Source organism: Chrysemys picta, chromosome 2, assembly GCF_011386835.1.
Source record: "Chrysemys picta bellii isolate R12L10 chromosome 2, ASM1138683v2, whole genome shotgun sequence".
In the NCBI taxonomy this organism is placed as follows: Eukaryota; Metazoa; Chordata; order Testudines; family Emydidae; genus Chrysemys; species Chrysemys picta.
Genome location: NC_088792.1, coordinates 234,038,179 through 234,060,132, shown reverse-complemented (window position 1 = coordinate 234,060,132; position 21,954 = coordinate 234,038,179). Strand labels below are relative to the sequence as shown.

Sequence of the window (21,954 nt, the reverse complement as noted above, 5' to 3'; positions counted from 1 at the left end):
AGGAAAGTGATCAGGAACAGTCAGCATGGATTCACCAAGGACAAGTTGTGCCTGACTAACCTAATTGCCTTCTATGATGAGATAACTGGCTCTGTGGATGGGGGGAAAGCAGTGGATGTGTTATTCCTTGACTTTAGCAAAGCTTTTGATACGGTCTCCCACAGTATTCTTGCCACCAAGTTAAAGAAGTATGGGCTGGATGAATGGACTGTAAGGTGGATAGAAAGCTGGCTAGATGGTCGGGCTCAACGGGTAGTGATCAACGGCTCCATGTCTAGTTGGCAGTTGGTTTCAAGCGGAGTGCCCCAAGGGTCGGTCCTGGGGCCAGTTTTGTTTAATATCTTTATTAATGATCTGGAGGATGGTGTGGAGTGCACTCTCAGCAAGTTTGCAGATGACACTAAACTGGGAGGCATGGTAGATATGCTGGAGGGTGAGGATCGGATACAGAGGGACCTAGACAAATTAGAGGATTGGGCCAAAAAAAACCTGATGAGGTTCAACAAGGACAAGTGCAGAGTCCTGCACTTAGGATGGAAGAATCCTATGCACTGCTACAGACTAGGGACCGAATGGCTAGGTGGCAGTTCTGCAGAAAAGGACCTAGGGGTCACAGTGGACGAGAAGCTGGATACGAGTCAACAGTGTGCTCATGTTGCCAAGAAGGCTAACGGCATTTTGGGCTGTATAAGTAGGGGCATTGCCAGCAGATCGAGGAAACTGATCGTTCCCCTTTATTCGACATTGGTGAGGCCTCATCTGGAGTACTGTGTCCAGTTTTGGGCCCCACACTACAAGAAGGATGTGGAAATATTGGAAAGAGTCCAGCGGAGGGCAACAAAAATGATTAGGGGTCTGAAGCACGTGACTTATGAGGAGAGGCTGAGGGAACTGGGATTGTTTAGTCTCCAGAAGAGAAGAATGAGGGGGGATTTGATAGCAGCCTTCAACTACCTGAAGGGGGGTTCCAAAGAGGATGGTGCTCGGCTGTTCTCAGTGGTGGCAGATGACAGAACAAGGAGTAATGGTCTCAAGTTGCAGTGGGGGAGGTCTAGATTGGATATTAGGAAACACTATTTCACTAGGAGGGTGGTGAATCACTGGAATGCATTACCTAGGGTGGTGGTGGAATCTCCTTCCTTGGAGGTTTTTAAGGCCCGGCTTGACAAAGCCCTGGCTGGGATGATTTAGTTGGGAATTGGTCCTGCTTTGAGCAGGGGGTTGGACTAGATGACCTCCTGAGGTCCCTTCCAACCCTGATATTCTATGATTCTATGATTCTAAGATAGAGGAGGAACTTTGTCACAAGGCATAGTACTTTGCTTTGCTGAGTTGCATCAATATGTTGTCAAGCAACTTCCTTGCCATGTCAGTCAATTCATTTTGAATTGTTTTGCTGCAGGAATGGGTCATAGATTCTTTACGAACTACTCGATGTAGGTGTTCATGAGTGACAGTGTCGTATTTCCCAAGGAGCGCTACCAAACCAAGGAAATTACCATTATGTTTAGTGAACAATGTATCAGAAGAGCCCAGAAGAGCCAAATTATTCTTTGCAAGGAAGAGGGCAATTGAGATCAGACACTTGAACACATTTCTCCAATGATGGGTTTCTACATTATTAATGCATTGGTTTTCTGCATCTATGCATTTATTCAGCTTGAGCCTGGACTCGACCTCCATCCATTTGGAGTAGGCCATAAAATGGCTGGGTTACTTTTCATGTTGCTTCAGAGCATCAGCTAAGTTATGCCAGTAATTTTACGAGGAAAGTGCAAGCAATGATTTGACATTCTTGTCAAATATTTTGCAACAAAACCAGAGCACTTTGTCAGTTGATTTTGAATAAGCTAGCCAATGTCAATTCAGTTTCTCACCATTCTCGAGCACTCTTTCGCAGGGTGACTTTGAGAAGTGTCGCTTCTACTCATTTACTGGAAACGACATATCCTCAGTTTCGCCCGGCCCGTTCAAAATTTTACAATCAATATCAGCAGAGTTTAGGATCGCCGGGCATAAAGCAGGATCTGATGTATCGATTTGTGGTGTGCAATTTTTCTCACTGCTGTTTCTGTCACCATGTGAGGTTGATTCTTCTTTATATTTTCTCTCCTTTTCATGTAAACCAGATTTTTCTTTGTCATTACTCTCCTTTTCATGTGAGCCACATTCTTCTTTATCATTACTCTCCTTTAGCTTGCCAGGAAAACTGGACAATTCTCCGTAACTTTCCTCACATTTCCATTACTTATCTTCATGTAAATCTGCTAATTCCTTAGTAATAGGACTTCCATCATTTATGCTTCACTCCTCAATTTCTTCTGCACTGGGATGATCACTACTGTCTAAAGCCCAGTCTATGTTGTTCTGTTTCAGATATTTTCCCATCAAATTTGCCCCTTGCTGCAAACTACATTGCAATTGAGCTTTTCGCTTCCTATACTGACCTTTTGAAGGCTTCTTTGGGGGGATCTTTTATTTTCTATAGGATCTTTTATTTTCTATGGGGGGAAAAGAGACAGTATTAGGGAGAGCAAAAGTTTATGATCCACAGTCTTAGAAAGTCTTCATGTCCTTTATTAGTTGCTACTTATACTCTTCAAATCTCAAAACACAAGTACACATCCACAATTACACAATAAAACAAGGTTCACAGTATTGCAGCTGGGCTTTCACTTCACTTCATGCTTATATCTCACTAATTTACTGACTGGCGATGCCCCGCCCGTTATGTACAGTGAGGGCATGGCTGACAAGATTCTAGGAGGTTCAAGGAAAATGTAGTTCTCAAAAAGTCCTTGAAGGTTCCACGAGATTCTACAAAGGACCAGAACTTTCTAGGATGTTAATGAAAAATGAATCCAGATACAGAATACCTGAAACATTTTACTTCAAACATTATATTTTCCCTTTTGTCACTAACAACAAAAACAGCACCCTGAGCCTGGCACCCCCGAAGCCCAGCAACCCAGGTGGTCGCCTGGCTCTAAATCCGGCCTTGCCTAACTCCACATAAAGGACCTGATGTTCCCCAGCTCAGCACGTCTTAAAATCAAGATGCTGTTATTTAGATGACTAAATATGGGTTTAGATACCTAACCTTAGGCACTCGAGTTTGAAAACTTTGACCTAAATTTATTTAAATTAAGAAAGAATTTTTTTATTGAACTTACATAATTTAAAGCAAGTGAAAGTGACTAACTATGCCTGTAATTCTGCTCTGTTTACAACTCATTGCTAAATAGTATTTGTTCATGAATCCGTGATAAACCTGGTTTTTTTTCATTGCAGGGAGCAAATATTGATAGACTTGACATTGAGGGTCGGTCACCACTTCTACTGGCTACTTCCTGTGGATCATGGAAAATTGTGAATTTACTACTCTCTAAAGGTACAAAGGAACAAACAAGTATTCTGTGGTTTTTTTTTTCTGAGAAGGGTCCATACAAGTTAAGATTCTCTCTCAAGGGACTCCTCTTCAAGCCTCCTACGTAGATGGCAGGCACAAGTGAACACCTGAACTGCTCCAGGCTAGCACCCTCTGGAGTGCTAAATCCTCAGGAAGGGAAAGGAGGAAGCAGAGCCATGTCCCTGCCCCTCCACATCAACCTACAGAGTGTGTGGGCTGTGGAAGGAAAGCACATGCTGCACCCTCCTAAGGGTTGGTGTGCATTCCCCTTACACTCTCCACAAGCTCAAGGCAGCTCTGCACTATTGAGTACACAGAGAGGGAATAGTATTATTGAACACGAAGATGCCACTTTGACATGGTCAAGTTTCTGACCATTAATGGATTTTAAGTATTAAACCTAAGCTGTAGTAAGTGGTCACAGTTTAGTGTCACCTGAAACTTTACTAACTAAACCAAACCCTTAATGAAGTTTCATCTTTAATTGTCAGTTGCCACATTTTTAAGAGTAAGCTACTGTAAATATTCTTGTGAGTATTTCTCTCAATATTTATAACATTAATTTTTATTAACAAACCATTCTTTTTTTTAAATAGAAAGCTTACAGTAAAACTGTTATGGACTTAGCAAGGCACTCTCTTGCTTCCAATAAGAAAGACACTCCATTTCCATGTTGCCCAACTATTATAATGTTATCATAGATTATTCATATAACAGCACTGAAGTAAACTGATATTGAAACATAGAATTCCAGTTGAAACAATATGACTACGGCAGCAGTACACTATGAGCCTGATATATTTAGAGGTGTTGATCATGCAGCCTCCATTCATACCAGCAGTTGTGGAGGCTCAACATTTCCGAATATCACACCCCTATAAATCTGAGTGCTACAGTGGAACAAATGAAATTCATACATTACTGTAAATTGAAAGCTTAGAGTCAGTAGAAGTCTTGGTGTGATATTTGTTGTTGCATTGGCTGAAATAATTGTATTTTTAATTTCATTTTAGCTTGTGTATTTTAATCAAACATGATTAGTTATCAGAATTGCTAGTATTTATCTCCATATTTATTTAGGAGCAAATGTATCTTTAAAGGATCAGCTTGGTCGGAATTTCTTGCATTTGACAGTACTGCAGCCTGGAGGATTACAACATCTAGATGAGAAATTTCTGCAGGTACAGTGAGGATCTATTTGTATCTTTCTCTGATGAATTCAATCTCTTTGTCCAAGGATTTTCTTTTCTTCCAGAACATTTATGGAAATTCATTTTATTTGTAAACTCACCTCACTGTCCCCACAGGGTAATTTAAATAGCTACAAATATAAAAATAAATACGATCAAGCCAATAATATGGATCTCTCTGGAAGGCAAAGGAATAAAGTTATTTGCTGCCGGGGAATTGAATGGCTCAGGAGATTAGCAATATATTATAGAACCTTTTCTTCTACTTTGCCAGTTAATAGGCAATCAAACCCTGGGATATGCTGCACGCTGCAGCAAATTCTTTAGGAAGTCTCCATTGCCTGGGTTTCAATAAATCCCTAGCCATATTTTAAAACAGGAGTATCAAACATAATTCTGCATTTGGCCTGTTTGATGTATTTATATGGGCCACTTGAAATATTCAGATTCTCTGAATCTAAGCTTTCATTTAAAGTAAATATTGTAAGTTTCTAGCCATCGTAGCTGCAGAGATAACATTTCAGATGTGAGCCAAGTATAACGGCTGCAGTTATGTCTGCCTGAATCTGCAGACAGCTTGAAACCATGAGTCAGAGGTGTGAACTCCCCATATTAATCTGATTGGAGAATCAACTTCAAAGAACAATGATGACTCTTGCATGTCACTTTGTCAACTTTTAAAATTATTTAATCACTGATCATTTCAGTGGGTGGAATGGGCTTAGAGGCTGGGAGTGAAGTACACTGGAGTGGGAATTGGAAGTTGCTGCAGGAAGGGAAATGCAGAGAAAAGAGGAGACTCACAAAATTAGAGGAGGGAAAGAGAAAGGATGGGGAAGGAAGAGAAACACAAAGCAGAAATAGTGATGCCTCGAGGGAAGCATATTCTCTCACTGAGTAGTGAATGTGACAATGAGGCACTGAATAAATAACTAAATGTTTCATTACTACCTAAAGGCTCTATTCTCCTATTGCGCTCTGTGCAAACCTGACATCAGAGGGCATTCCATTGTATACTCTGGGGAATATATACTCCTAAATTTATATCCCAGCCCATGGAACACAATTAAACATAATTCATTCCACTTGACACTTCTGCTTTAAAGGCCTTCACTTCCATTTGAACCCCCAAGAGGAGAGTGTTGGCAAATGCTGTCTCCCAGCCCCTGAGATTGAATCTCTGCTGTAGTGCAGCTGCTCCCACTTGCACAAGAGTTCAGTTTCTGCCTCTCTCTACTACTGTGGGCAAATTTAGCCTCAGGTAATTTGTGACCAAATTTTTTCACCTTCTGATGGCTTTGCAGGTGTCCACACTGTAAAATTACCGCCATCCTCACTGGCCACCTTCTGAATAGCCCCACAGAGAGACCAAATATTCAGCAGGCATGTAGGCTGACATGCCTTCATTTTCCTCCCTGATGTGGTTGAGGTGCATGGTGTGGCAGAGTAAGAGAATCTTGTACTTCCTGTATTGTACCTGTTCTGTGGATAAATAGAGAGCTTGAGGGCCCAATACTGCAAGTTGCTGAGTTCTTCTTGTGAAGTGTAAATTCACTGAAAACCATCAATCAGCGTACATATTTGTAAAAGGCTCTCTTGTTTTTGTTGCTTTTGTTTTTAATTTTACCTTTCTTAAAGTTCCATAAAAATGTATTTTTAAATGTAGCTTCAAAAATTACTGCTAACTAACTAGGACCCACAGTTGCATTGGTAATATGTATACAGCCATTTATTTTTGCCAACAGATGAAACATATTAAAGATCTTGTAGTGGAAGAAGATGACGAGGGGTGCACTCCACTACATTATGCGTGCAGACAAGGAGTGCCCTTCTCTGTAAATAGCTTGCTCGACTTGAATGTTTCTGTCTATTCTAAAAATAGAGACAAGAAGTCTCCCTTGCATTTTGCAGCCAGGTAAGTGGTGCAGTCTATACAATGTATCAATGCCATTTTATACATTCAGATTTTCTCAGTATTATCCTGTACATTAATCTTTTAAAGCTATGGGCGCATCAACACCTGTCAGCGACTTCTCAGAGGCATGAATGACACAAGACTTTTGAATGAAGGTGATAAGAAGGGAATGACTCCCCTTCACTTGGCAGCCCAAAATGGTCATGAAAAGGTTGTGCAATTTCTACTGAAGAAGGGTGCCCTCTTCCTGTGGTAAGTGTATGGGTTTCCTTTCTTTAAAATAATTAGTGTTACTGAGTTACTTTATTACTGACATTTTGTACTCATCTCTAAAGTTGTGCTGGATTGTCCACACAAGTTTGCATTAAAGCTAAGGTATGAATTATCACATGTACACTAACATTGTATATAACACTTTTGTTTAAGTCATTAAGAATATTCTACAATGAACATGATTCAGGGGGCTTTTCATATAATGTGTTATTAGTCCGGGACAATTCACTAACACATAGGATGTCACAATATTAACATGAAATAATGTTAATATAAATAAAATTGTGTGCTTTTAATGCTTGTCGGTTGCCTTAAATGTACAATTCAACAGTACTACAGTGTTGTATGCAACATCAGCTGTTATGTGATAATACCAGGGTCTGGTAAGTTTCTCACTTATTTCAGAGGCGAATCCCGTGAAACAGGCAAGATCCCACAAGATCACATAACTGCCTTTATGAGACCCAATTACTTCTACACAGTTGAGATTACCCTTACATGGCTGAGTTTAGTACTAGTAGGAGACTATTGTACTTTACTCAGCAAAAAGACATTGACATTGATGGAGAACAACAGTGGGGAAACTATTGTGAGGGAGAGGAGAATCAGGCCCATGAGCTCAAGGTTGTAGGTTATACTTGTAAGAATATGTGAATAACATCATATCTACTGTTTCAAAAGTGATTATAAAGGCTGGACAGCCCTACATCATGCTGCCTTCGGAGGATACACTCGCACAATGCAAATCATTTTGGACACTAATGTGAAATCTACAGACAGAGTGGATGAAGACGGGGTACGTATATGTATAATTTTTGTTTGTTTCCACTCTGTTGTCTCATTGCAATCAAATATGTAATCCCTGTTAGCAAACTTGTTTCACTGTTGAAGATTATGAGAGACTGTGTTTATGATAATATATTTATTCTGGCAGTTATAAAACTCTTACTATTTTGTTCTTGTTAACATATATTGTTTAGGTTTATTTATAATTAGTGAAATGCCCATCCAAGTTCTAGGAGCTGTACAAACAGAAGATCAACATCATTAACACAAAATGTAAAGTACAAAGCACTTTAGACTTTACTAACTATACCACATGACCCACATAACAGTGCAACAGTATATAATAACATAATAAACTCACAATATGAAGAGCTCATAACAATGAAAGGAAACCCACCATAAATAATGACTCATCAACAAACCTCTTCAAACTTCTCAGTCTATTCCCCCTGGAAAAGCCTAGTAGCTATGCTTGCAGCTTGTTCTGAAGTTTGTCAAAACCAAGATCTTTTGGCCAGGAGAGGAATCCAGTTCCAGAGCTGAAGACCTTTTGTGGGAAATGATGCATCAACAATCCCCTCTCAGAAACCAGGGGATGTTCAGATCAAGCAACTGTTGTTTTACCAAAATGGGAGAGAGACAATCTTTTAAGTAATCAGGGCTCAAAGCATTTAGGACCTGCTAGATTAAAAACAGCACTTCAGCTTTCACTAGAAGCTAATCAGAAGCCATTGTGTAGTCCTTCTTTGTACATTGCTCAGAGAAGACTGCCAAAGAGATCTAGAAGCACTTGTCTTCCTGCCCACTAACTTGCAATTGGGCTTGTGCTTCTAAGGCCTTTTAGTGCTTTTGAAAATCACAACCATTTACCTCAGTTTTATGCAAGTCACTGAGGGCAAAATCCTCCTCTCAGAGAGCTGCTTGCAAATAATTCCCTGCAGACCTATGCGTAGTACCACACTGGTGGAAACTAATTTCAGATTCTTCTCTTCCTGACACTCAAATATAGATTCTGTGAATCTGTTGACACAGGACAGTTTTATTTTTAACATCTTGCTTTCATTAATTGCAAAACTATGAGACGTTAATAATTAGTATCCCTTGTATACGCTTTGCCCTTTCCTATATGCAGTTTGTTTTTTCTGTAATGGTACAAGCATATATAATTAAGCACTTGGGACAAAATTCTGTTCTTTTATACCACCACTGAAGTGATTCAGATGGTCTAGATAATACTTAGTCTTGCCATTAGTGCAGGGGACTGGCTTAGATGACCTCTCAAGGTCCCTTACAGTCCTATGGTTCTATGAATCGAGAGCAGAATCTTACCCTTGAGGAGTGGGAGGGGAGGGGGAAAGGGTTGTACATTTCTTTTAAGCATAGTGATTCCTAGTAATGTTTTGGTATGTTGTCTTTCTGAAAAGAACACAGCTCTTCATCTTGCTGCAAAAGAAGGACATGCGAAAGCGGTGAGACTGCTTCTTGATGGTGGTGCCAAAATAATCTTGAATAAAGCATCAGCCTCTTTTTTCCATGAAGCAATACACAAGAGGCGTAAAGATGTAGTGTCTGCTGTCATTCTGAATAAAAGGTGAGATGCCTATACAACACTTTTTAATAGTTTCAGGTGTTTAGTGTCCATTTTCTTCTCTTTTTTCACTGGCAGTTAAAGTACTGAGCATGCAATATACCACGGTTGATCAGATATGTATTTTCCATATTCAAAAAATTAATACTGATATAATATGTATAATGAGAATCGGGAGGAAATGGTAAAATAAATAACAATCAGCTATTGGAAGGAAATCCTCTGCATGTCAGAGCAATTGTTCAAGGACTGCAAGAAACATGGCAAGAAACCAAGAGAATGAGTACTTCTTGCTCTAGAATATGGTACTGTAATGGTACAAAGATGCAAAATTTTTATCAAAACCTGAGCACAAGTCTCATAATTCCAGGGATTTAATTTAAAATTGCTGGGTAAAACTGTTGCAAATGTTTAAGTACATGGGGAAGACTCAAGGAAGAAAAGGCTGTTGCAGAGAAGCTAAATGAATTCTTTGCATTGATCTTCACTGCAGAGGATGTGAGGGAGAATCCCACACCTGAGCCATTCTTTTTTGGTGACAAATCCGAGGAACTATCCCAGTCTGGGGTGTCATTAGAGAAGGATTTGGATCAAATTGATAAATTAAACAGTGACAAATCACCAGGACCAGATGGTATTCATCCAAGAGTTCTGAAGGAACTCAGATATGAACTTGCAGAACTACTAATTGTGGTATGTAATTTATCACTTAAATCAGCCTCTGTACCAGATGACTGGTGGATAGCTAATGTAATACTCCAGAGACAAGCCTGGCAATTACAGGCCAATAAACCTAATCTTAGTACCAGGCAGATTGTTTGAAATTATAGTAAAGAACAGAATGATCATAGATGAAAAAGGTTTGTTGGGAAAGAGTCAACATGGCTTTTCTAAAGGGAAATCATCTCTCACCAATCTATTAGAATTTTTTGAGGGAGTCAACAAACATGTGGACAAGGGTAATTCAGTGGATATAGTGTACTTGGACTTTCAGAAAGCCTTTGAGAAGGTCCCTCACCAAAGGCTTAAACAAAAAAGACAACTAAGGGGGGATATGATAGATTTCTAGAAAATTATGAATGGTGTGGAGAAAGTGAATAAGGAAGTGTAATTTTCCCCCTTCACATAACATGCAAACCAAGGATCACCCAATGAAATCAATAGGCAACAGGTTTAAAACAAACATAAGGACATGCTTCTTCACAAAATGCACAGTCAACCTGTGGAACTAGTTGCCAGGGATGTTGTGAAGGCCAAAAGTATAACTGGGTTCAAAACAGAATTAGATAAATTCATGGAGGACAGGTCCATCAGTGGCTATTAGCCAAGATGGTCAGGGACACAACTCCTGGGTGTCCCTAAACCTCTGAATGCCATTCAAGAATTGTCTAATGTGGGTTCCAGGACTAGCTGCTCTAAGATGCAATCATTTAAGCTGTCAAGAAACTTTATTTCTGCATCCTATCCTGAGGTGACATTGTACCCAGTCAATACGGGGATAGTTGAAATCCCCCATTATTATTGAGGTTTTTTATTTTTATAGCCTCTCTAATCTTCCTGAGCATTTCACAGTCACTATCACCATCCTGGTCAGGTGGTCTGTAATATATCCCTACTTCTATATTCTTATTATTAGAGCATGGAATTACTATCTATAGAAATTCTATGGTACCGTTTGGTTCATTTAAGATTTTGACTTCATTTGATTCTACGCTTTTTTTTCACATATAGTGCCATTCCTTCACCAGCATGAGCTATTCTGTCCTTCTGATATATTTTGTACCCTGGTATTACTGTGTGCCATTGATTATCCTCATTCCACCAAGTTTCTGTGATGCCAGTTATATCAATATCCTCATTTAATACAAGGCACTCTAGTTCACCCATCTTATTATTTAGATTTCTAGCATTTGTATTTAAGCACTTTAAAAACTTTTCACTTTTTAGCTGTCTGACATTACATAATATAGTTGAATGATACTCTTTTTCATTTGACTATTTCTCATCAGATCCTACCTATATTTTATCATCTTTCATCCTCTCCTCCTTACTAGGACATAGAGACTCTCCATTGATAGATTGTACCAGGCAAGCAAATCACCATGCGGTTCTCCCGGTCATCGCAAACCCTGCTATTTATGTTTCTAATGATCGAATCCCTCATAACTTTTACCTGTCTCTTCCTAATAACTGGAGTTCCCACCCCTGGAGAGGTATCCTCAGTATGAGAGGATACCATGACATCATCTGGAAGGAGGGTCCCAAATATGGGATCATTTCCCTCTGCTCCAGTTGGATGTTCTCCTTCCCTGAGACTTTCAGTCTCCTCAACATGGGGTGTTTTTGGCTTTAAGTTTAAAGAATGTTAAGTTTATTTAGTCCCCACTCCCTCTCTAAACTCCCTTGCAAAACTCCCATTAGCCACTCCTGTTCACTAGCTCCTCAGGTTGCTTAGGAGCTGGCTTTTTAAAGCCGTGGTCTTCCTGAGTAGCTCAACCCCCTGATTAAGGGTTGATGGGCTAGGCTCAGAACACAGTCCCCCAAATAAACAGACCACATGGTATATTTCAGTAAAGCAGCAAGCACACCACAAACACAAACACACACACTACAGACAACAATCTTACCCCCAGGGTCACATAAATGCTCCTCCTTCATCCAGAGAACTCCCTCACAAAATCCGCTGTTAACTAGCTCCAATACTGCATGCAGATGTGGTTGCCCCATCTCAAAAAAGATATATTGGAATTGGAAAAGGTTCAGAAAAGGGCAACAAAAATGATTAGGGGTATGGAACGGCTTCCATATGAGGAGAGATTAGTAAGTCTGGGACTTTTCAACTTGGAAAAAAGACGACTAAGGCCGATATGATTGAGGTCTATAAAATCATGACTGGTGTGGAGAAAGTAAATAAGGACGTGTTATTTACTCCTCCTAACACAAGAACTAGAGGACACCAAATAAAATCAATAGGCAGCAGGTTTAAAACAAACAAAAGGAAGTATTTTTCAGACAATGCACAGTCAACCCGTGGAACTCCTTGCCAGAGAATATTGTGAAGGCCAAGATTACAACAGGGTTCAAAAGAGAACTAGATAAGTTCATGGAGGATAGGTCCATCAATAGCTATTAGCCAGAATGGGCAGGGATGGTGTCCCTAACCTGTTTGCCAGAAGCTGGGAATGGGCAATAGGAGATGGATCTCTTAATTATTACCTGTTCCATTCATTCCCTTTGTGGCATCTGGCATTGGCCACTGTCAAAAGACAGGATACTGGGCTAGATGGACCTTTGGTCTGACCCAGTATGACTGTTCTTATGTTCATTCTTATGTTCTTATGAGAGTTTGTTGAAGTTTAGATGGGACATGTTATATATGCCATCAGTTTGCTAAACCTGTTGGGTCCATTTCAGGAGTGGCGGAATTGTACCATGAGTGATCACCACTCATGCTAAGAGTGGCAGTATTTTTTTATTACCTTCAGAATTTCGTGAGCCCAAGATATAGACTTCCAGTATCAGTTTAGGGTTCATAATGAGTCCAAGGTTTTAAGAAGAGCTCGGTATATCCTGTGATTTGCAAAACATCACTGCTTATCTGAAAACAGGATTAAACATGAATCATTCTTAGGGAAACATATAGGGATATTATTCAATTATGGCTTCAACAGCTGATTTTCACTTCATGGCATATAAATTCGTTACACATTGTAATTTGCAGAATAATTTCTGAAATAACAGCTCATCTGGTCTAAAAATAATTAGATTTCAAAATAACATAATCCATTTTTCTTTCATTATAAAGTTGAAGTTTAACTTCTTATCCTTTGCCGAGAAGCATAGAATTAATTCTCCACTATTTCAACTTATTCTTGCAGATGGGAAGAAGCTGTGACAACATTTTCTCACTCTTCTACTGCCAATAAGTGTCCTTTGTTGGAAATGGTTGAATATGTTCCTGAATCTTTAAAGGTAAGATTGTTTAGTCTACACATTAAGAATTTACCTCATTCTAAAAATTCTGTGAAATTTGCAAGTAAATCTGCAAGTGTGAGTATTTATAAAGATTTGGCATGTGCAAGTGCATATTGTCATATACCCAGGTAAACAAGGTAAAATTTCCCATTTGTTAACATATATGTACAAATATAGGTTGTGCACATCACTATGTATGCTGTAAATGTGGATTGAATAATTATTTTTGTTAGAAGGGCTGCTGTATTGTTGAAGACCGTGGAAACTTTTTTTTCTAAAGTATGGAAATCTTCCTTTTTTTCTGAACAGTCCTAATTTTCAGCAATCATGATCATTAATTTATGCAAATTAATTATTTTTCTTTACACGCTGAAAGTTGGTTTTGGACAACTGTATGATTGAGTCTTCAGAGGAAAAGACAAGTCGAGACTTCTATGTAAGTGGAAGAAAAAAAGTAATTAAAACTAGTACCTTTTAATTATTAAAACTCTTCTTACAGTAAGATATGTCATAATGTACCTGCAATATATTAGTAGTGATAAATCATTTGCTAAAAATTTGGATTGTAGTAAATTGAGTGAACTTGGCACTTTCTGAACCTTAGCAAATCATCAGTGTAGTTTATATCTGCTTAAACTTGCTTACTCTGTAAAGTTTAATCCCTTTTTAACATGTTTTAGATAGTTTATATCTGGATCATTGTGCAACTGAAATTCACCAAAGGTAAGCTGAGTAAACTCGTGGGTCTGTGCTCCCGGTAGGTGATTGGCAAGAATCCCTTTAGTTTAGAATAAATAATTTAAATCACCTCATCAGTTGGTAGCATGAATTTACCTAGTAAATTCAGTGGTACCAACTGCCTCTAATTGTCTGGCTATACCAGAAGGAGGATAAGAGACACTGGATATGGTTTAATTAGACTGCAACTGTCTGGTAGTACCTGACAGATAAAAGTGTACAGTGCAGGTAAATCCATGGTCATTTCAATATCTACCCAGGGGGCTTCCATTAGCCCTACCCCTTTTCCATCCTGGTTCCCAGCCAATCCGCTGCTGGGTCCTTACCATCCCCCAACCCTCGAATTAGGGTTAAGGGGGCTCTAAAGGGGGGGGGGAGGGTAGCTCCCTGCTGTTCTAGTCATGGCAGCCCCGAACCCCCCTATTTCCATTCGTTTAACAAACACCTCCTTTAAATCCTTTACCAATCCATTTATCTAATCACTCTATCCCTTTCCTATGGAGTACTTGCATAGGACATCTGCCCCATGCTTACATAATGAGTTGTGACATCAAAGCCTAACTCCTGTTCCTGTTTGCCCTACCTATGCCCTACCCTACCTACCTGCTGTGAGGAAGACAAAAAATCCCCCACCTTGCCTTGGTCCAGGTGAGAGAGGGTTTTTCCCACCTGGCTTACTCTATATACTTTCCCCTCCCTTCTGGACTGGTCACCTGGAAGTATGATTCAGCGTTCCCACATTGAGCTGCTCTTCGGCTGCACCAACATTAGTGCTTCTCTGCCTCTTAAAGAGGTATACTCCTTCCCCCAGCAATCCAGACAATCATCTTAAGATGCAGTGCCGTCATTATCAGTCCCTTTTTCATTGCAGCCTGTAATGGTGTTCCTTTTACTCCCTGCTTTTATAGGTCTGCTGAAACAGACTTTACAGAAACACTACCACGCCATAAATTGTTCCTTCATCTATTGTAAATACAAGCTGGGAGGACCCTCTTTGGCTTCAAAGCAGTAGGTTTTGAAAAATCCTTTTCTAGGAGAACTCAACTGAAAATGAGTGTCCTATAAAGCTCAGGTTAAGGCTACACTGTGGTGATCTTTTGTTACCACAGATCCTTGGCTGCTTTTGATGTCTGTTTCAAACTCCTTGAGAACTCTGATCATTCAAATCCTCAGGGTCTTTCTTAGTACTCCAGTATCTAAGCCACAGCCAGACATGTTAAATAGCCTGGTGAATACTTGTTATCACTTGACTTCACCTCTGTCAATCTGTGTACGTGTATCAACTGGTTTAAGCAGTTTCCCAGTACTTCCCCCTACCAAACTGATTCAATGTCCTCCAATTAAACTTAATGGCAACTTTCATTCACTTCAAGAGTTTCATGGTTAGACCTTAGGTGGTTTTGGTGCTAAAATCATGATGTGTATATTTAACATCCCTGTTTGTTCTCTAACCTTTGAAGCTGTCATCACACAATTTCATAACATGCTTCAGTACAGTCAGCATCCTTGGCTCCAGCAACTTCAGCACAAGTTGTGCTGATGTCATGCCTAAAGTGTTGATGCATGTTCCTCCCCAGATGGTTCAGTAACATGAGCCAAACTGGGATAAGAAGAAAAAGAAAGAGGATTCATGAAATCAGAATTGCCATTTAAAGGCAATAGAAGAATCTCCTTAAAATCTACACATCTATCTGGAGACAAGAGGAAGAGACAGCTTCACACTTTGCTTTTTGGAGGAGAGCACTGCTAAAGCCATTCTATTTAATCAGGAACCCACAAAAGGCTATAGTCTTCATATTATGTAGTTCCTTGAACTGAAGGCCCTTTCAAATCTGATAGCAAAGTAATCTATTCAGTATATGGACCAGTTGGTGAAATATGTATGCAATTGATGCTGTCACCTTTTTATATTTACAAGGGAAGAAATATCTTGTTCCAAGGGATGCCCCTGGTATCCCCTTTCCACCTTCTGCATGAAATTAAAACATAAGAACATAATAGCTGCCATACCAAGTCAGACTATGATCCATCTGCTTAGTAGTTGTCTCTGACCATGCCAAAGCTTCAGGGGGAGTGGACAGAATAGAGTGATTATGGAGTGATCCATCCAGTCTTCTTTTCTCAGCTTCTGGTAGTCAGAGGTTTAGAGTTGCCCCAAGCATGGGGTTGCATTCCTATCCTTCATGAACTCATCCAGTTCTTTTTTGAACATAGTATGCTTTTGGCCATCACAACATCCCATGGCAATGAGTTCCACAGGTTAGTTGTGCATTGTGTGAAAAAATATTTCCTCTTGTTTGTATTAAGCCTGAGGTTTATTAAGTTCATTTGATGCCTCCTCGTTTTTGTATTGGGTAATGGGTGAATAACACTTCTCTATTCACTTTTTCCACACCATTCATGATTTTATAGACCTCTATCAGATCCCCCTTAGTCATTTCTTTTTTTTTAAGCTAAATAGCTTAATCTTTTAAGTCTCTCCTTGTATGGAAGATGTTCTATACCCTTGATCATTTTTGTTTATAGTAGTTGAGATTGAAATGGACACATTCACAATTGGCTTAGCAGTTCAGTAGGTGTATATAATTTTGCGTGCGTGTGTGTGTGTGTGTGTGTGTGTATATATATATACACACACACAGATAGATAACATACACATAACGTAAATACATGCTTCCAGGTATGTTGTCTTATTTTGCTCTTTGTCCTGTTTTGAAGGTCAGTTGCTGTAATTTTCATGTTTAGAAATTGTTATAACTATAATTTAAACTTTAGCAATTTATAGGTCTTCAACTCTGCTAAAATACCTCTTGAAATGAATCTGGAATCAAAGGTTATAAATTTTCCAGAATATACCCTATTTTCTTAACGATGAGTACATCGTTGACTCATTTTCTGAGTCAAACACACACCTGGTTTAAGTGGTGCAGCTATCTTCAGTGTTCATAGATTTACATATAGACTCCAAGGCCTGAAGGGACCATTATGATCATCTAGTGTGACCTCCTGTATAATACAGGCCACAGAACTTCCTCAAAATAATTCCTAGAACAGATCTTTTAGAAGAACATCCTGTCTTGATTTTAAAATTGTCAGTGATGGAAAATCCATCATGACCCTTGGTAAATTGTTCCCATGGTTAATTACTCTCACTGTTAAAAATTACACCATATTTCCAATCTGAATTTGTCTAGCTGCTACTTCCAGTCTTTGGATCATGTTGAACCTTTTTCTGCTAGATTGATGAGTCCATTATCAAATATTTGTTCCCCATGTAGCTACTTATAGACTAAGCAAGTCACCCCCTAAACTTCTCTTTTGAACTCAATAGATTGAGCTCTTTGAGTCTCGCTATAAGGCATGTTTTCTAATCCTTTAATCATTCTGTGGCTCTTCATGAAACCCTCTCCAATTTATCAACATCTTTCTTGAATTGTGGGCACCACAACTGGACACAGTATTCCAGCAGCAGTCGCACCAGTGCCAAATACAAAGTTAAAATAATCTCTCTACTATTACTTGAGATCCCTCTGTTTATGCATCCTCGGATCCATTAGCTCTTTTGGCCACAGAGAGCTTATGTTCAGCTGATTATCCACCATGACCCCCAAATCTTTTTCAGAATCACTGTTTCCTAGGATAGACCCCTCCATCCTATAAGCATGGCTTCCATTCTTTGTTCCGATATGTATATATTTCTATTTAGCCATATTAAAACATATTGTTTGCTTGCACTCCTTTTACCAAGGTACCCAGATCACTCTGAATCAGTGACCTGTCCTCTTCATTATTTATCACTCCCTCAATTTTTGTGTCACCGGCATACTATATCAGTGATGATTTTATGTTTTCTTCAAGATCATTGATAAAAAAAATGGTTAATAGCGTAGGGCCAAGAACTGATCCCTCCAGGACACCACTGGAAAAACACCCGCTTTATGATGATTCCCCATTTACAGTAACATTTTGAGATATAGCAGTTAGCCAGTTTTTCATCCATTTAAGGTATACCATATTAATTTTATATCATTCTAGTTTTTAATCAGCATGCCATATGATACCAAGTGCAATGCCTTAGAGAAGGCTAAAGTAAATAGATTACGTCAACAATATTACCTTTATCAACCAAACTTGTAATCTCATCAAAAAAATATATCAAGTTAGTTTGATAGGATCTATTTTCCATAAACCCATGTTGATATGCATTAATTACTGTACCCTCCTTTAATTCTTTATTACTTGGGTCCCATATCAGCCACTCCATTATCTTGCTTGGGATTGATGTAAGACCTATAATTAACAAGGTCATCCCGTTTATCCTTTCTAAATATTGGCACAACAGCATTAGCTTTCTTCCAGTCTTTAGGAACTTTTCCAGAGCTCCAAGACTGATTGAAAATCAGTATTAATGGTCCAGTGAGCTCCTCAGCTAACTCTTTTAAATGTCTTGGATGCAAGTTATCTGGACCTGCTGATTTTAAAATGTCTAACCTTAATAGCTGCTGTTTAACATCCTTTAGTGATACTAGTGGAATGGAAGAAGTGTTATCATCACCATATTATGAGACTATATCATCTGTTTTTCCCTCAAAGGCAGAACAGAAATATTTATTGAACACTTCTGCCTTTTCTCTGTTGTTATTGATAATTCTACCATTTCCATCTTGTAATGGACCAATGCAATTGTCAGGATTCTTTTTGTTCCTAGTATATTTTAAAAACTCCTTATTGTCTTTCATTCTGCTGGCCATAGCTTTCTTCTTATGTCCCTCAGCTTCCCATATCAATTTTCTACAATTCATAACATCTGATTAATATTCATTACTATCAATTTCCCCTTTCTTCCATTTGTTAGATATTAATTTTTATAACTGCCTTCACGTCCCCTCTAAACCAGGTTGTCTTTTTAACCAGGATGTGCTTATTCCAAACCTGAATATGGCTTCTGTATGTAAATTGGCACATCATCTTATCACTTCCAAAATCTAAAACAGTCACCTTACAGATATCCAAGGAAGCAGGATATATTTTTAAGTCTTAGTTGCTTTTACAATTGCACTAATTTGGGATTTATATTAAAACATCTCAAGTAGATTTTCACATTGGATTGTGTCCACAACATTAACAGATTGTTTGGAAAATTAATATAATACTATGTGGTTTCTTTCTTATATTACCTATATAACGTTTACCTTGTAGCTGATGCTAAAATATTTAAAAAAAATCTAGAACAATTATTTAAAATTATAATATTTTAGGGGAAATACTCTTTTAGAGTATTTTAAGATCCCATTTATTTTACTGATAGTGATGAAAATCCATAATAATCATAGCTGGTTATATAGATTGCATAGTTTTACTGAGTGATTGATAAGTACAGAGTGTCCATGTTGATAGTTATTCTGCCACAACAGTCATATTTTTTCTGAAGAATATTTAATTGTTTTTTGTTTTGTTTGCTCTGATGCACCAAGACTGAACTGCTACATCAATATTGTCATAAACACACACTAATATATGTATTTACTGTACAGATTGAATATAACTTCAGGTATCTTCAGTGTCCACTAATACTTAACAAAAAAGTAAAGGCAGATGAAGAAATTGTCTATGAACCGCTTACCACTCTAAATGTAAGTTCTGTTTTTTAACTATCAAAATATTGTACATTGGTATTGCTGGAGCTAAAGGTAAATTTTTTTTCATTGTAAACCCTCTTTTCCAGGGGTTGTAACTCAGCAGTTTTAAAGCACATTGGGTTGAAATTTGGGCATTAATTTGCCATCTGAAGTTCTTATAGTTGATATAATAAATATTTTAACCAGTTATTAGATATAGATAGAAGTTATGAACTTATTTATACACTTCAGATATTTTGAAAGGGTACAGTGTGTGTGGATGTGCATATATCTAAGCAAACTCATCCTTCATCACTTGCGACCACATCCTGAAATGTAAACAGAATTGCAGAAAAAACATTTCTAAGGGAGGGATCTGGCCAGGGTACAAGTGGTCATGATGTATTCACTATTTCCTTTCTTCACATGCAGATTGCAAAATGTTTTATTGATCTAAAACAAATTCCAATGTTCTCACACAACATTAGCCTCAAAGAATATTCTGTCCTTTCCAATTCAATCATAATAAAATTAGATAAATAAGATCACTTCAAATGTACTGTACCTTTCAATAGGCTAGAATTCATGTAAAGTACAGTGGGATCCTGATTATCTGATCTATCTGGGACCTGAGCCAAATGGGATAATAAAAATCCGGATAAACTGGAGAATGGGCAGTGGGACTCCCTGCTGTCAGCCCCTGGCAGTTGGTGGTTTGGTTGATACGGAGAGCCAGATAATGGAGGCTCAAATAAAGGGGGTTCTAGTGTACTGAAATAGGTAGTCTAAACAATTGGTTTGTAGCTGGGTCACTCAACTGAAGTGGATATACTGTATGTTTGATACATTTGCTTACACATTTTGTAGGCTATGGTACGTCATAATCGCATGGAGCTTCTCAATCATCCTGTATGTAAAGAATATTTGCTCATGAAGTGGTATGTATCTGTTAATTGGACCTCTAAAACAGATTTTAGAGTAAATTGTGTTTTTTAATCTCTTAATCAGGTTTTCAATAAAATGGAATATACAAAGAAACACATTACTATAAAAATGTTTATATGTCCTATGGAAAAGATTTGTTACAAAGAAAGATAATTTTAACTGTAGAATTTAAGTCAGTTTCACTCCCATCCAGTCACCCTGATAAGAATATTTAAATATCTCAACCATTAGCAGATAAAATAAAAAGGTTGCTTGAATGTCAGCAAAGATTCTTGCAGATTCTTTTGAACTTACAAGAGGCAGAAACTCACCCCAATCTATATTGGCACAAGTTTTATTTTCATTTCCATCATAGAAAATCTGGTGTCACTTCATTAACTTCAAAGGAAACAAGAGCAGAGTTTGGCCCAGAGACCCTAAAGACAGCCATTAAGCCTTTGTTCACCTTGAACTCCCGGGGCAAGGCCAGTCACTAAGAATATTTATACAGTTGTATTTGCATGATTGCAACCTTAATGTGCATTTCTCCATTATCACAAAAGGACCATTGGAAATACAACCTTCCAAATATAACCTTTTTTCATTTTTCATCTTCCAGGATGGCCTATGGGTTCCGAGCACATATTATGAACCTCGGTGTGTATTCTCTTGGTCTCATTCCTCTGACTCTTCTGATCACCCGCATACGACCAGGAATATCTTCCAATGCAACAGAAACCCATCAAACAGGACCATTAGACTATGAGGTACTATTTTTAATTAGTTACAATATATCATTTAAAAACAAGATGATATGATAATTGAAATGGTTTTCTAGAATTATTAGTCACTTTGCAACAATAAGGCATATAATTATAAAACATATACATGCAAACAATCTATTCTCATTCTGCAATTGTCCTGGAATTGGAAGTGGTAACTCCTGTAGTTTGAATTCCACTGTATTTTTCCCTATTTATACTTACTTTCTGAAAATTTTACCTTTTGGGCACATTTTTTTTTCAGTTTCCATCTCAGTCTTAAGGCAGAGTGTGAACAAAATGGATTAAGCTGTTTTTTAGTATGAAGTGACTGAAAACAATACGCTTTCTCCCTTTTTCTTAAAAATAAAAAGCAGCAAAATGGGTGATGTCCAAAGTTGCAAGTTTGAAATCTGGCATGGATATATTCATGATGAAAGAGAAGTGCTTTTGAGTATTCCGGTGAACATTGGGTTTTACTTGGCCATGTTTTGTGACTTTGACATTCACAGGCCACACAAGCACAGTACATTTTGCACTAAGCTCAAAAAATATTCAGCTAAGAAGGGTTGTACTGTGCATGGCTAACTTAGCTGTAGCTATAGTGAAAAATGTAGTATAGGAATACTGCTAAGCCATTACCTCAGCCTGTGTTCATCGTGTAAGGGGTTAAAGAAATCCTCCTGCGTATATTTCAAGGGCACTTTGTAAATTGTAAAAGTGTTGAAGAAGGGCTGCTGTGCAACAATATGTATGATACCCTACTTGGGAAATAGA

General features: G+C 38.3%; 1 protein-coding gene across 2 annotated transcripts in view; it reads left to right on the top strand.

Annotated features, from left to right (window-relative positions):
• TRPA1 (transient receptor potential cation channel subfamily A member 1) overlaps positions 1-21,954 on the top strand; it is a 69,881-nt gene that overhangs the window by 30,587 nt on the left and 17,340 nt on the right. For both annotated transcript variants that reach the window (XM_005309284.4, XM_042845041.2), the window contains 11 exons: positions 3,292-3,391; positions 4,490-4,590; positions 6,345-6,514; positions 6,602-6,766; positions 7,469-7,583; positions 8,998-9,164; positions 13,040-13,133; positions 13,513-13,572; positions 19,409-19,507; positions 20,360-20,430; positions 21,036-21,183. In XM_005309284.4, the coding sequence (XP_005309341.3) occupies positions 3,292-3,391; positions 4,490-4,590; positions 6,345-6,514; positions 6,602-6,766; positions 7,469-7,583; positions 8,998-9,164; positions 13,040-13,133; positions 13,513-13,572; positions 19,409-19,507; positions 20,360-20,430; positions 21,036-21,183 (1,290 nt within the window). The remainder of the gene's footprint in view (positions 1-3,291; positions 3,392-4,489; positions 4,591-6,344; positions 6,515-6,601; positions 6,767-7,468; positions 7,584-8,997; positions 9,165-13,039; positions 13,134-13,512; positions 13,573-19,408; positions 19,508-20,359; positions 20,431-21,035; positions 21,184-21,954) is intronic.